The sequence below is a fragment of the Gouania willdenowi genome, chromosome 18 (genome assembly GCF_900634775.1).
Source record: "Gouania willdenowi chromosome 18, fGouWil2.1, whole genome shotgun sequence".
NCBI classification, from domain to species: Eukaryota; Metazoa; Chordata; class Actinopteri; order Blenniiformes; family Gobiesocidae; genus Gouania; species Gouania willdenowi.
In genome coordinates, this window is record NC_041061.1 from 2,780,993 (window position 1) to 2,793,778 (window position 12,786).

A 12,786-nucleotide genomic window follows, 5' to 3' on the forward strand; every position below is an offset into this window, starting at 1 on the left:
GTAGTTGTAATAACTCATCATCTGATGAGATTTCTTCTTCTTTTTATTCTGACTGGTAATAATTGTAATTAAAAAGGAGAACATGCAATCACCCACAGGAAGCTCCCTCAGGTTACGCTAAAGTGAGACAGAATAGTGTGAGTAGGTTGGTAGTAAAGCTGTGCTGTGTGTTATATAATCACACACTATGTACGCACACACTGGAGGCGGCGTGTGCGCAGTGGGCGGAGCCGAGCGCTTTAGAAATAAACGCTAATTTCCTGCAGTCGTGGGAATCTGACCCACGCACGGTCCCCAACAGGCGGTTCCTCTCTCTGGCTGCTGCGTGTGAGAAGTGGGCGACTCCTGGCGTTCCTTAATAGGAGAAAAGGAGCCGGGCTGGGCTTAGTGATGTCCAAACAGCGGCTCCGTAACCCAAACAACGGCCTGAGGCCAGGAGACGGACTCTCTGCAAACACAACAAAGCTGCACAAACACAGTGAACAACTTTTGCTGTAACCTCCACTTTTATCACTTAATAACACACAGGAATGTTGTTGTTTCACAGCAACTACAACAATGTTTAGAGAGTCGTCCACGTTTATAGACATATGAATGTATTTATAGATATTTTAGGAAAGTGATGCTTTATCCCTAAATGTAGATTCCGTCACTTTGTTTCTTCACGTACTCAGTGTTTAAAGAGAGTTCACCCCCCTTCACAGGTTTATTTGTTGACCCACAGGTTGAGAACCCATGTAGAGCTCTAATGGAAATGATGCTTGACTGATTTCTGACATTGTGGAGGAGCTTATCTACTGTTTTCTTAGACATTCTGCCTTTTTAGTTTCCACTAATACACACAGACGTATGGTTTCCTTTGTCCCTGGTGTCCTGGGCGGTAAGGCCTGTCCAAACAAACATCAAGGTCACGACGACTGAAAAAGGTCCGCTTCACTCTGAACTGAGGAAGAACTGTGGGCCGGAGATAATGAACGTAAGGGGTTTTACAGCCACTGTAGGAGCTCCAACGTATGTAAGGGTAAATGTAGATATTAATGTTAAAAACACGTCTGAAGTCCTTTTTTTTCCTTTCATTACAGAAACACACAAACGGAGAAAATCCATACGCAGGAAGTTTGACTCGTTTTCCAAAGAGAAGAAGGAGCGAGGTGAGTCTGTAGACTAAACCGTGAAGGCACCTTTACTTTAACAACACAAAGTCCTCCTTTGTTCTCTCCCCTAACCGTGTTGTTTCCACACGTTATGCTGAATAAAGTCCAGGTCACCTGTCCGTCACATGGAAACAATCACAGTCGTGGACTATTTAACGTCTCCAAGTAACTCCACCTGTTCACCAATGACCAAAGCCTGAACCAGAGTCTTCTATTGCAGGGGTTCTCAACTTTTGAGCCCATTTTGCTTATTTTTTACTCTTTTTTCCTGCAACTACACCAAATCTGCCATATTTTCATCAATTTTTCTTGCCATATTTTTGCTCTTTTTAATGCATTTGTGCTACATTACTCCCATTTCTGCCACTTCATCACATTTCAGTGTCTTTTCTGCACAATTGTTTCCACTTTCTAGACATTTTCAGCACTTATAAACCCTTTCAATCACTTTTCCACCTAATGTCATGTACGTTGACCCAATATTGTCACTTTTAACCTCTTTTCACCATATTTAATGATTATTTTTGCCAATTGAACCACATTCACGATTTTTCATGCCCATTATTTTCCAGTTTAAAATAATTGTTCGAATATTGACACTTTGAACCCTTTTTACCACTTTTTATGTCCGTTTTTGGGCGCTCTAGTTAGCAACTTTTAAACCATTTCTGTGGTTTTTAAAATTCTATTTCACAACCTTTTCCATCATTGTTGGTCACTTTTAGACCATTTTATGTCTGATTAAAACAAGGATTTACATCTTTAAGATGACAATATACTATGGCACAGATTATACTAAACTTCCTGGATAACAGTGAATGTAATTTAGATAAAGAAATCAAATCTCACATCACAGATTCATAGAACAATGGACCTTCAGTAAAATAGTGATGAAAAGAAAGAAAACAGAAGAGAATGAACTATGATTGAATAAACAGAATTAAACTCCAACGCACCATTTAAACGATTGACATAAAGATGTAGACTAATCCCAGTTTAACCCACACACCCTGCACTGTAAAATGGAGGCTAGTCACAATGCAATGTGATTAGAGGAATGTCTAAAACCCTTGCTGGTCTTTAATTCTGGTAATTATTCCTGTTGTTCTTTTGCTTGGTAAACGCTGTAAGTAGATTTTCTGCGATCAGGAGGCGGATGTGCCGTGGACGCAGAGCCGCGGACTCTAAACCTCCTGATCTCAGTCAGGTTGGCTTTGCCACGGTAAGCCGGTATCAGTCTGAGAGCGATGGTTTGTGGTCGCGGTCGCTCTAACAGGATTAGGCGTCAGTCCACGTCTTACCCGCGCCTTGTATCCCTGCTGTCTATTCTTACACTGCTTAGGCCTCGATCGGCCCATGTACTGTACTGCATTCCTGAGGTAATGAGTTTGTTTCACTTCGTCACTAAACAATGCCCTTCTTTCTCTCTTATTCAACAACAAAGGTAGTAGAACATGTAGAAAATCCACTGCTTCAAAGTCTTGAATTTCCACCTTGTTGCTTGTTTTTAAGTTTTTCCCTGAACATGAAAGTCTGATCATTTTCCTGTTTGGACTTCAGATGGTATCAGACCTCAGGAATGTAGTCTGTAAATACAACTACAGACTCGTCCACATCAGTTTCAATGTGTGAATGGATAGGAAAGTTTTTACACATTATACATTTTAATATTATTTAATTAAAATAAGTTTTTGGGCTTCGGGTCTAATAAAAGAATCAAAATCTGTTAAATGATCATATCAGAGCTTCCTTTATTGAAACTTGACCCAGGTTATCTACTTTCAGCATATTATCTTATATAATTTAATTGGATGTGCTGTAACCTAGTGTGACTTTTTCCTTTCACTCTCATATTAGCTTGTCTTTGTTTAGCATATTTTGGCTAAACGTAGATGGCTCTAGCTTTGCTCATCTTATCTTAGTTTAAAGTAGATGATTTCATTAAGTGTTGATTTTTAGTGTTGATAACTGTGTTGGCTTTAGATATTTTTTGGTTGTCTGTTGCAATCAACTATGTTCAGCTAACCCATTGCTTGTTTTGTTTGTGACTCTTGTTTAGTCTTAGCTTGGTAAGATTTATCTTTTCTTGTCTAAGTTCATCATTATCTTTGCTCAGTTGACCTCATATTAGTTTTTATTAGTTTAATTTAACTGATGTTATCTTGGCTTGTCGTGATTGAACTTGTCATATCTTATTTGCCTTGTTTTTAAGTTATTTGTCTTAATTTAATGAATAAGAATGTATTTCTTTAATCTTTGTCCTATCATCGTCAGCCCGAACCTCAACCTCAATCTTGTCCTTGTCTCGTCATTGGCTGGTCACTGTCTAGTTTGTAGCTTGTCTTGGTGTAATATCTGTGTGTTCTTGTCTTCATCTAACCTTTGTCTAGTCTATGACTAGTCTTTGTCTGGTCTGTGTCTAGTTTTTGTCTAGTTTAATCTAGTCTTTAGCTTTGTCTAGCATAGTCAACTCTTTCTCTAGTCTTTGTGTCGTCTAAGCCTAGTCTTTGTTTTGCCTTTTGTCTACTTTATGTTGTCAAGTTTTTGTTTATTTTAGTCTTAGTGTAATCTATGCCTAGTCTTTGTCTAGTTTGTGACTTGTCTTGATGTAACCTTTGTGTCGTCTAGTTTTTGTCTGGTCTTTGGCTTTCCTTTGGCTTGTCTTTGTTTAGTTTTTGCCAAGTTTCATCTGGTCTTTGGCTTTGTCTAGCCTAGTCTAGTCTTTGTGTAGTCTATGCCGAGTCTTTGTCTTGCCTTTGTCCAGATTGTGGCTTGTCTTGGTGTAATCTTTGTGTAGCCTAGTCTTTCTCTAGTTTTTCTGTAGTCTTTGGCTTTCTTTTGGCTTGTCTGTGTCTAGTTTTTGTCTGGTCTTTGGCTTTGTCTTGTTGTCTTGTTCTTGGTCTAATCTTTTTCTGGTTTTGTTTCCGTCCTCTCGTAGTCAAAATTCTTCCACTCTAATCTCAAACTGAAGCTGACCAACCTCGTTCTATCTCCAGAGTTGAATCCCAAAGCTTTCGGCATCCCGCTGTCGCAGGTCATCGCCAATGACCGCGCCTTTAAGCGGCGGCAGGACGCTCTGAAGGAGAGCCGGCGAGACTGCCTGGACCTGGAGGCCAGCGTTCTGCGCTTCAGGGCCGAGAAGCGCCAGTTCTTCAATGGGACCAAAGCGTTGGTCAGCCCCTTGTCCCTCACAGGAGCTAACTCAGTGGCTCCAGCCCCCATTGCCGACTCCCAGAACAAAGTGGTACCACCAGCTGGTCGGGATAACAGTGGCCGAGGACAGAGGAGGGTGAGTCTGCTCTCTGAACTCTCTTTCAAACCTTTTCCTAGCTTCAGCGTGTAACTGTAACTTTGCAGAGGATTCTTTGAAACATTTCTAAATGATCTCCTTGATAAAGTGTAATTGGAAATAATGTGGCGTGAGTTGACTACATGTGAAGGCAGATTAAAAATATAAGCCAAAATCAATGAAAGGGTTAAATGTCTTTTATCTGTTTCTCTAAAAAAAGAAAAGAGTTCAGAGGATCCTGTAAAAACATGAACAACAAACAAGGGGGTATTAATAAGGGGATACTAATGTAATGGTAAGGGGATGTGGATGTAATGATAAGGGGTTGTTAATGTAATAAACGGGGGCGTTAATATATTCATAAGGGGGTACTAATGTAAAGATAAGGGGTTATTAATATAATAAGGGGATGCCAATGTAAAGATAAGGGGGTATTAATCCAATGATAAGGGAGTGTTAATGTCATTGTTGTTGTGTCCTTGGGCAAGGCACTTTACCCAAATTTCCTCGTATGAATGAGTATGAGTGATATGAAGATATCAGGATATTAAGATGTGCAGATATGAGTGATAGGAAAGTGAGGACAAAGGTGTATTCCCAGTAAAAGTCTGTTTTCTCACAGACTGGAACTGGAACCATCATGTGTTGTGAAGCTTTCCAGTAAACGTTGGTGGTTTTGCTGCTGACTCACTCTGAGGATGACTGTGGGATGTGACCTCTGACCTCTGGGCTCCTCCATTGTTTCAGTTCAGCACCTGAATGACTTACAAAGCTGACTGAGACTGATGAAACCATGAATCCAGACTGGATTGTGTCCACGTGGACCAGGACGAGTTCTTTCTGAGTCTGTTTGATGATTTAATGCTGAAAAGTGAGACGTAGTTGATGGTTTTTCAGACGCTCCATCGATGGTTTATGCTGGAAAAGTTCTCACTCCCATGAGTGGATCAACCAAAACACCAACCACTGAACATTTTTCTCCTAATATCTCATTCTGGGCATTTCTCATGTGTGTGTGTTTACGTTCCTGAGCTGAGTTTTGTCTCTGCTGCTGACGTTAGAAACTCCAAACACTTCATCTCTCACCACAAACATCTCCCTGAGTGTTTTATAAGTGTTCAACTGCTCCGATGATGTGGAGTGATTTATTTATGAGGAGAGCCTCTCCTCTCCGTCTCACTGCTGCTCTTTGATTTAGTGAAGCATGAGGAGGTGATGATGTATTTATACCAGCAGGTCACACAGCAGTCACAGCTCTGTGAATAAAGACCAGCAGGTAGACGTAAGGTAGAGCTGCAAACCTGATAATCATCCACAGTTAGGGGTTGCAGAAGGGCTACTGGGAATAATCAAAAAATATAGACTTCATGGGAGTTATTTATTGGAATTAACCAGAATTTGGAAGTCATTTTAAGTAACTGTATCATATCCAGGAAAAACCACCACATTTCACCTTGGGTTCAAAACATTCCATGAATTTTCTAAGCTGGGACCCTTCTTGGGAAATTTTCAAAATTAACAGGGATTTTAAATGTAGTTTGGAAAATATATTTGAGCATCATCTAAAATATCAGTATCAGTGATTAAAAAGTTATTCCTAGTTAACTCCAATCAATAATTCACATAAAAAATTACATTTTTGACTATTACCCAAATTCCTGAGGTTAAAGTTTAACTAAACCCTCAGGTTTTTTGCTGACCTGCCACTAGGGGGGGGGGATTTTTAAAAAAAATGCCTAAAAGGGATAGTTCGCCTATTTAAGACATGACGTTGTATGCAATCCTCACCAGCACTATATTGCATACACATTGTCTCACTCAGTGGTCACCTCCCTGGTCCGAGTTCTGGCCGCTTGAAGTTGGTCAAGAAAGTAGTCCCGGTTAGTTTCCGGGGCCACAAAACTGTGCGTTTTTAATAGAAAAAAATATATGCGTTTGAAAGCTTGATTCATTTACATCACAAAACCGCCCACAAAAAAAATTCATACCTCCAGTTTTAATCTGCACTATTTTCTCTTCCGTTTCCATCAATCCGCGCCAGGGAGGTGACCACTGAGTGAGACAATGTGTATGCAATATAGTGCTGGTGAGGATTGCATACAACGTCATGTCTTAAATAGGCGAACTATCCCTTTAATTGTGGGTGGGGCTCCTGGAGCAGCTAAGACATGCCCAGTTCATACTATAAAAATTCCCAAAAACCATCTATGCTATGCTATGCTAACTACTCGATACTCTGTAATCTGTGGTGAGGAGGTTGGATTGAGAGAATTGTGAACAAAGTCCACAGGTGATAGTTTTTATAGGAGTGGGCGGAGCCAGCAGTGACGTAAGAAGCCACCAAAACATCATAAACTACCATTCTCAGCCAATAGCAAAATGAAATTGTAATAGCCAGGTTTCACCACATAGAGGGCAGTCACTCTGACGTTTCACAACAAAATATGACAAATTGAAATACTTGGACTAAAATGTTGAGAGTTAGACAAGAATCAGTCAATGTTGGATGGTTGGTTGGATGAATGAAAAGATGATGGTCGTTTGTTGCGTCCCCCAGGGCGGTCTGTTGGTGGACTTCATCTCTGACCTGGTGGGGAGTCAGTCTTTGGTGTTTGGTTGGTTGGTTGGATGGATGGATGGTTGGTTGGATGAATAAACAGACGATGGTCCTTCATTCCCTCAAGGCGGTCTGTTGGTGGACTCCATCTCTGACCTGGTGGAGAGTCAGTCCCGATGGGTGGATGGATGATGGATGGATGGTGGATGGATGAGTAACCAGATGTTGTTGCTCCGTTCCTTCAGGGCGGTCTGTCGGTGGACTCCATCTCTGACCTGGTGGAGAGTCAGTCCCGCCTGCTGGAGGCGCTGCAGCTCTCTCACCCGGCCGAGCTGGAGCGAATGAGGGCGGGGTCATCGGAGGGGCGGAGCCAAACCAAGCTCAGCCTGAACCCGATCTACAGACAGGTTCCCCGGGTGGTGGAGCGCTGCTGCAGCCACATCCTGGACCACGGTGAGGCCATGTGGCGTAGTCCTCGGTGTCCTAATGTTAACACTAATGCTAATGTCAACGCTAATGCTAACAATAAAGCTACTTCCTCCTTGAAGTTCCTCATGATTTTACTGATTTTAACAAATCTACATTTACCCCCGAAAACATGGAACCACCTTTAACTAACGTAAAGATGGTAATTAACTTAGCACAAACTCTCGTTTTTCTCTCATTTTGTGTACATTTGTGTTGTTTTGTGTATTTTTGTTGTAATGTTAATACTTTTCTCTCAGCTTCTGTGTTTGTTGTTGTTTTATGGGGTTTTTTTTGTGTATTTGTTGTCATTTTGTGTATTTCTTAAGTTCAGTGTAATTCGTAGTTGTCTTGTGTGTTTTGCGAGTAATTTTGTGCCTTTTTGTTGCCGTATTTTGTTTTTTTGGAGTCATTTTTGTGTATTTTTGCTGTTGTTTTGTGTATTTTTCTGTCCTTACTTTTCGTGCTTCTCTCACAGACTTTAGGTTGTGACACTGTGTAATAGTTTGTGTTGTTTGTGTGTCAGCTCACAGTTGTGTGGATGTAAACAACATTTTTTTTTAACTCCGCCCCCTTTCATCAGGTCTTCAAACTGTGGGAATATTTCGAGTCGGGAGCTCGAAGAAGAGAGTGAGACAGGTGAGTTTAAAAAGTGTCAAAACAGAATAAAATGTCTTACAGGTCCCTGAATTTGGAATTTCAAAATAAAAGCTTTCAACACAACAAACTTAAAGAAAAAAGAACTGTTAAAATGTTTATTAAAGCAGATTTTAAGAGTTTTTAATCCATGTCAAACTAACTATGGTCTTTGGCCTTTATTAAAGGTTGAGAATCATGTGTAACTTGCAGCTAATAGAGCCCCCTGGTGGCTGTGGAGAGAAAGTGCAAGAAGATATAAATAAAAAAATAAATGGCAAAAACAAATAAATGATGTTAAAAAAAAGTTTTATTTAAAAATAAATAAATAAAAAATAAAAAAAAAGAATGAGGGAAAGAAACCCAAACGTAAATATATTGCATAATGTTACATTCATTAATATATACAATTATAAAAGAATAAATGCGATACAAGAAATAATAATAAAAAGAAAGAAAGAATAAAAATAAATAGGAGAAATGTAGGTTTTGTCCTTTTTTCACCTCCCAGTGAACTGCAAACGTTGCTGATATAAAAATAATCTGAAGCCGATGAATGACGTGTGACATCCTGTGTTTTTGTTTTTCTGTCCTTTAGCTGCGTGATGACTTTGACGGGGGGGTCGACGTCCATCTGGACGAGGAGCAGAGCGTCCACGACGTAGCGGCTCTGCTCAAAGAGTTTCTGAGAGACATGCCTGACCCCCTGCTGCCCAGAGAGCTGTACCCCGCCTTCCTACACGCTAACCGTATGTACCCACCAGAGAGCTGTACCCCGCCTTCCTACACGCTAACCGTATGTACCCACCAGAGAGCTGTACCCCGCCTTCCTACACGCTAACCGTATGTACCCCCCCACCAGAGAGCTGTACCCCGCCTTCCTACACGGTAACCATATGTACCCCCCCACCAGAGAGTTGTACCTCACCTTCCTACATACTAACCGTATGTACCCCCCCACCAGAGAGCTGTACCCCGCCTTCCTACACACTAACCGTATGTACCCCCCCACCAGAGAGCTGTACCCTGCCTTCCTACACGCTAACCGTATGTACCCCCCCCACCAGAGAGTTGTACCCCACCTTCCTACACGCTAACCGTATGTACCCCCCCACCAGAGAGCTGTACCCTGCCTTCCTACACGGTAACCGTATGTACCCCCCCCACCAGAGAGTTGTACCCCACCTTCCTACATACTAACCGTATGTACCCCCCCACCAGAGAGCTGTACCCTGCCTTCCTACACGCTAACCGTATGTACCCCCCCACCAGAGAGTTGTACCCCACCTTCCTACACGCTAACCATATGTACCCCCCCACCAGAGAGCTGTACCCTGCCTTCCTACACGGTAACCGTATGTACCCCCCCACCAGAGAGTTGTACCCCACCTTCCTACATACTAACCATATGTACCCCCCCACCAGAGAGCTGTACCCCGCCTTCCTACACGCTAACCGTATGTACCCCCCCACCAGAGAGCTGTACCCTGCCTTCCTACACGGTAACCGTATGTACCCCCCCACCAGAGAGTTGTACCCCACCTTCCTACACGCTAACCGTATGTACCCCCTCACCAGAGAGCTGTACCCCGCCTTCCTACATACTAACCGTATGTACCCCCCCACCAGAGAGTTGTACCCCACCTTCCTACATACTAACCGTATGTACCCCCCCTTTACATGAGGTCATTGTTGCTTTCCTCTGAGCCTCATAATAATTGATTGTTTATTAGTTTTTCACAAGTAGCATAGCTGAAAATGGAAGAAAAATGACACGCGTTAAATTGTCCATATCTCAAAAAGTGTTGATCTGATCAAACTAAAAATGTACTAGTGTGTCGTTGGAATAATCACGGAACAATTGGTGAAAACTTCTGACCCACCTGCTTTTATTCTGAAATATCCTTTTCACGACATAAATGTGAGACTTAGAGAACTGTTCTTGGTTTTGGTCGTAGTTTGTCATTTTGGGAGCTTTCTAGATGAAAGTAAGGTAACTTCCTGTTTTGGCTCCTCCCCTTACTGTGTGTTCCTGCAGTGCTGAGAGGAAGTGAGCAGCTGAGCTACCTGCAGCTCCTCCTCTACCTTCTTCCTCCCTGTAACTGCGACACGTTGCTCCGCCTCCTCTCCTTACTGCACACGGTGCAGAGCTTCGCCCAGGACAGCATCGGCACCGACGACCACGAGGTCAGCACCTCCTCCTCCCTCCGTTCGTCCACTCTCAGCCTGTCGAACTAACTCTAAGCCCCGCCTCCTCCAGATCCCCGGGAACAAGATGACGGCGGCTAACTTGGCAGTGATCTTTGGGCCGAATCTGCTGCAGAGGGAACGGGTCGGAGACGTGAGTCTTTACGACATGGGCATCGAGGACAGCACGGCCATCATCACCGTCACTCTACTGCTCATCCAGAACTACAGGAAGCTGTTCACAGTGCGTACACACACACACACACACACACACAGAATTTTTGTCTATTTTCATGTCATTTGGTGTGATTTTGGACTTATTTTATGTATTTCTGTTGTGGTTTTTTGTACTTTTCTGTCTTTTTTTGTATTTTTGTTCTCGCTTTGTGTTTTTGGACTAATTTTTTTATATTTCTGTTGTTCTTTTGTGTATTTTTTGTCATATTATCAGTTTTTGGACTCATTTTGTGTGTTTTTGTGGTAGTGTCTATTTTTCTGTCATTTTGTGTTTTTGGACTCATATTTTTGTATTTCTGTTGTTCTTTTGGGTGCTTTATTTAGTTTTGTCGTGTCTGTTTCCTATTCCTTCATCTATGGAATCTCTTTTGTGTGTTTTGGGAGTCATGTGTGTTAGCTTAGCACGTAGCGACGCTTGGTGAAAGTGTAAAGGGGCGGAGCTATGTTGTCAAACTGATGGTACTTGTGTTCTTCCTGCAGGTTTCTGCTGAGCTGCAGCAGGAGGTCCTGATGAGTTTGATCCAAACTGACCCAGACATTATTGATTACCTCCTACGTAGGAAACTCAGGTGAGTCTGACGCGAAACGTCTGTTTCTCCCTGTGATTGAACGATGTCTGTGCCTCCCTGCAGTGGCAGTCACCTGACAGTAGAGGGCAGCAGCAGCAGTGAGCCCAGCAGTCGGAGGGACACGGGGGCGTCCCTGGACTCAGTCGGGGCGTCCAGCGGGAGTCTCTCTCCCCTAGAGCCGCCGTCGCCGCTCTTCCCTCCTGAGGGAAGTCTGAGCAGCGAGATTTTCCTCAACGTGCTGAAGCTGAACCAGAACCGCAAACGACAGGAGTCCAGATACGGTCAGACACTGACACCATGATGTCATCAGCTAATCTTTGTGCTGAGTCAGGACTCATGGAGATTCTGAAAAGGACGTAGTCAGTAAATGCACCATAAACGCTGTGGGCTTAAAGAAGGGGTTCTCAACCTTGGGGCCAGGACGCCATTTGGGGCCATGAGGCACTGGGAGGGGGTCTTCAGATGCCTTTAAGAAACTAAGAATATTTTTTTAACAATTTCAGCCTGTTTTTGCTTTTTTTTTTAACTCTTTTTCTGTAACTACACCAAACTTGTCATATTTTAACCTACCTCACCACTTTTTCTTGCCATATTTTTGTTCCTTTTAATGCATTTTTGCTACATTACTCCCATTTTTGCCACTTTTATATCTCATTTCAATGCCTTTTCTGCACATTTTTTTTTTCACTTTTCAGACATTTTTAGCACTTAGAAACACTTTCCACCACTTTACCACCGCCATAGTTTTTTTCTGGTATTATTCATAGTAGAAAAAGATGCACATTTAAAATGGAAACAACAAAAATGTAGATCTTAGCTCGAGGATCGATTGTAGCCCCTAAAACAAAGTGACATAGCGTAAACGCTACAGATATCGGCCAACAGTAGAAACTATTGAGTAAATAATCTATTTCCATTCCTCCAGGTGATCTTCCATCTGGTAAATCCATTCGAAACATGCGACAGTTTTACTCCCACCACAACCTGCTCAGCCTGGCCCACCCCCCCTCCTCCTCCTCCTCCTCCAGGGTCCACAGCCAGGACCAGGACCTCCAGGACAGGAAGCCCCCGCTGGGCCTGAGCTTCACCCTCAGAGGGAGCGACTCCCCCGAAGGCAGCGTGTGGGTCAGGCAGTCGTCACAGGACGAAGGAAAACAGTCCAACTTCTGGGACTTCTTCACTGGGAAAAGCTCAGGGTCTGAGACGATGGTTTGAACGCTGCATTGTTTGCTTATTTTTTTTACCAGGAAACATCAACTGAGACTAAAAGCAGGTGTGAGCATCATATAATGAACGCGTTTGTGAGGAAATACCTTGAAGAAGTAGGAATCCCTCAGAAGTCTCCTTTTAAAGATGATTGGTGTTATAAAATGTGTATATGTTGAAGTGAATGCAGTATATTTCACCATGATGTGTTTATTGTTTTTTTCTACGCTTCGGTTTGTACAGAATTCAACTCTTTGACTTTTACAGCCTGTATTTCCATCCAAGCATTTCTTTGTTAGGCGTTACTATAACAACGAAAGCACAATCCATCATTTAACCATTAAAGAGTTAATTACACACAAAGAAGGACTGGTGAGTATCTTACCTTACATTTAGCCTAATTTAGATTCAATACACATCAGCAACAATAAACTGTTTAGCTGCTTAAAAACCTTTATTACGTACAGCAGTGGTTTTCAACCTTTT

The 12,786-nt window shown here is 42.4% G+C and overlaps 1 protein-coding gene across 4 annotated transcripts in view; it reads left to right on the forward strand.

The window, feature by feature from the left end:
- Positions 1 to 12,671, forward strand: part of arhgap36 (Rho GTPase activating protein 36) — a 32,782-nt gene extending 20,111 nt beyond the window's left edge. For 3 of the 4 annotated variants that reach the window (XM_028474823.1, XM_028474825.1, XM_028474824.1), the window contains 10 exons: positions 1,083 to 1,151; positions 4,151 to 4,443; positions 7,246 to 7,453; positions 8,049 to 8,104; positions 8,700 to 8,850; positions 10,140 to 10,288; positions 10,362 to 10,532; positions 11,006 to 11,094; positions 11,158 to 11,375; positions 12,020 to 12,670. In XM_028474823.1, coding sequence (XP_028330624.1) covers positions 1,083 to 1,151; positions 4,151 to 4,443; positions 7,246 to 7,453; positions 8,049 to 8,104; positions 8,700 to 8,850; positions 10,140 to 10,288; positions 10,362 to 10,532; positions 11,006 to 11,094; positions 11,158 to 11,375; positions 12,020 to 12,309 — 1,694 coding nt within the window. In that variant the 3' untranslated portion in view covers positions 12,310 to 12,670. Of the gene's footprint in view, positions 1 to 1,082; positions 1,152 to 4,150; positions 4,444 to 7,245; positions 7,454 to 8,048; positions 8,105 to 8,699; positions 8,851 to 10,139; positions 10,289 to 10,361; positions 10,533 to 11,005; positions 11,095 to 11,157; positions 11,376 to 12,019 lie in introns of all 4 variants that reach the window. The other variant, XM_028474826.1, reaches the window with a different exon arrangement.
- Positions 12,672 to 12,786: the final 115 nt, after the last annotated feature.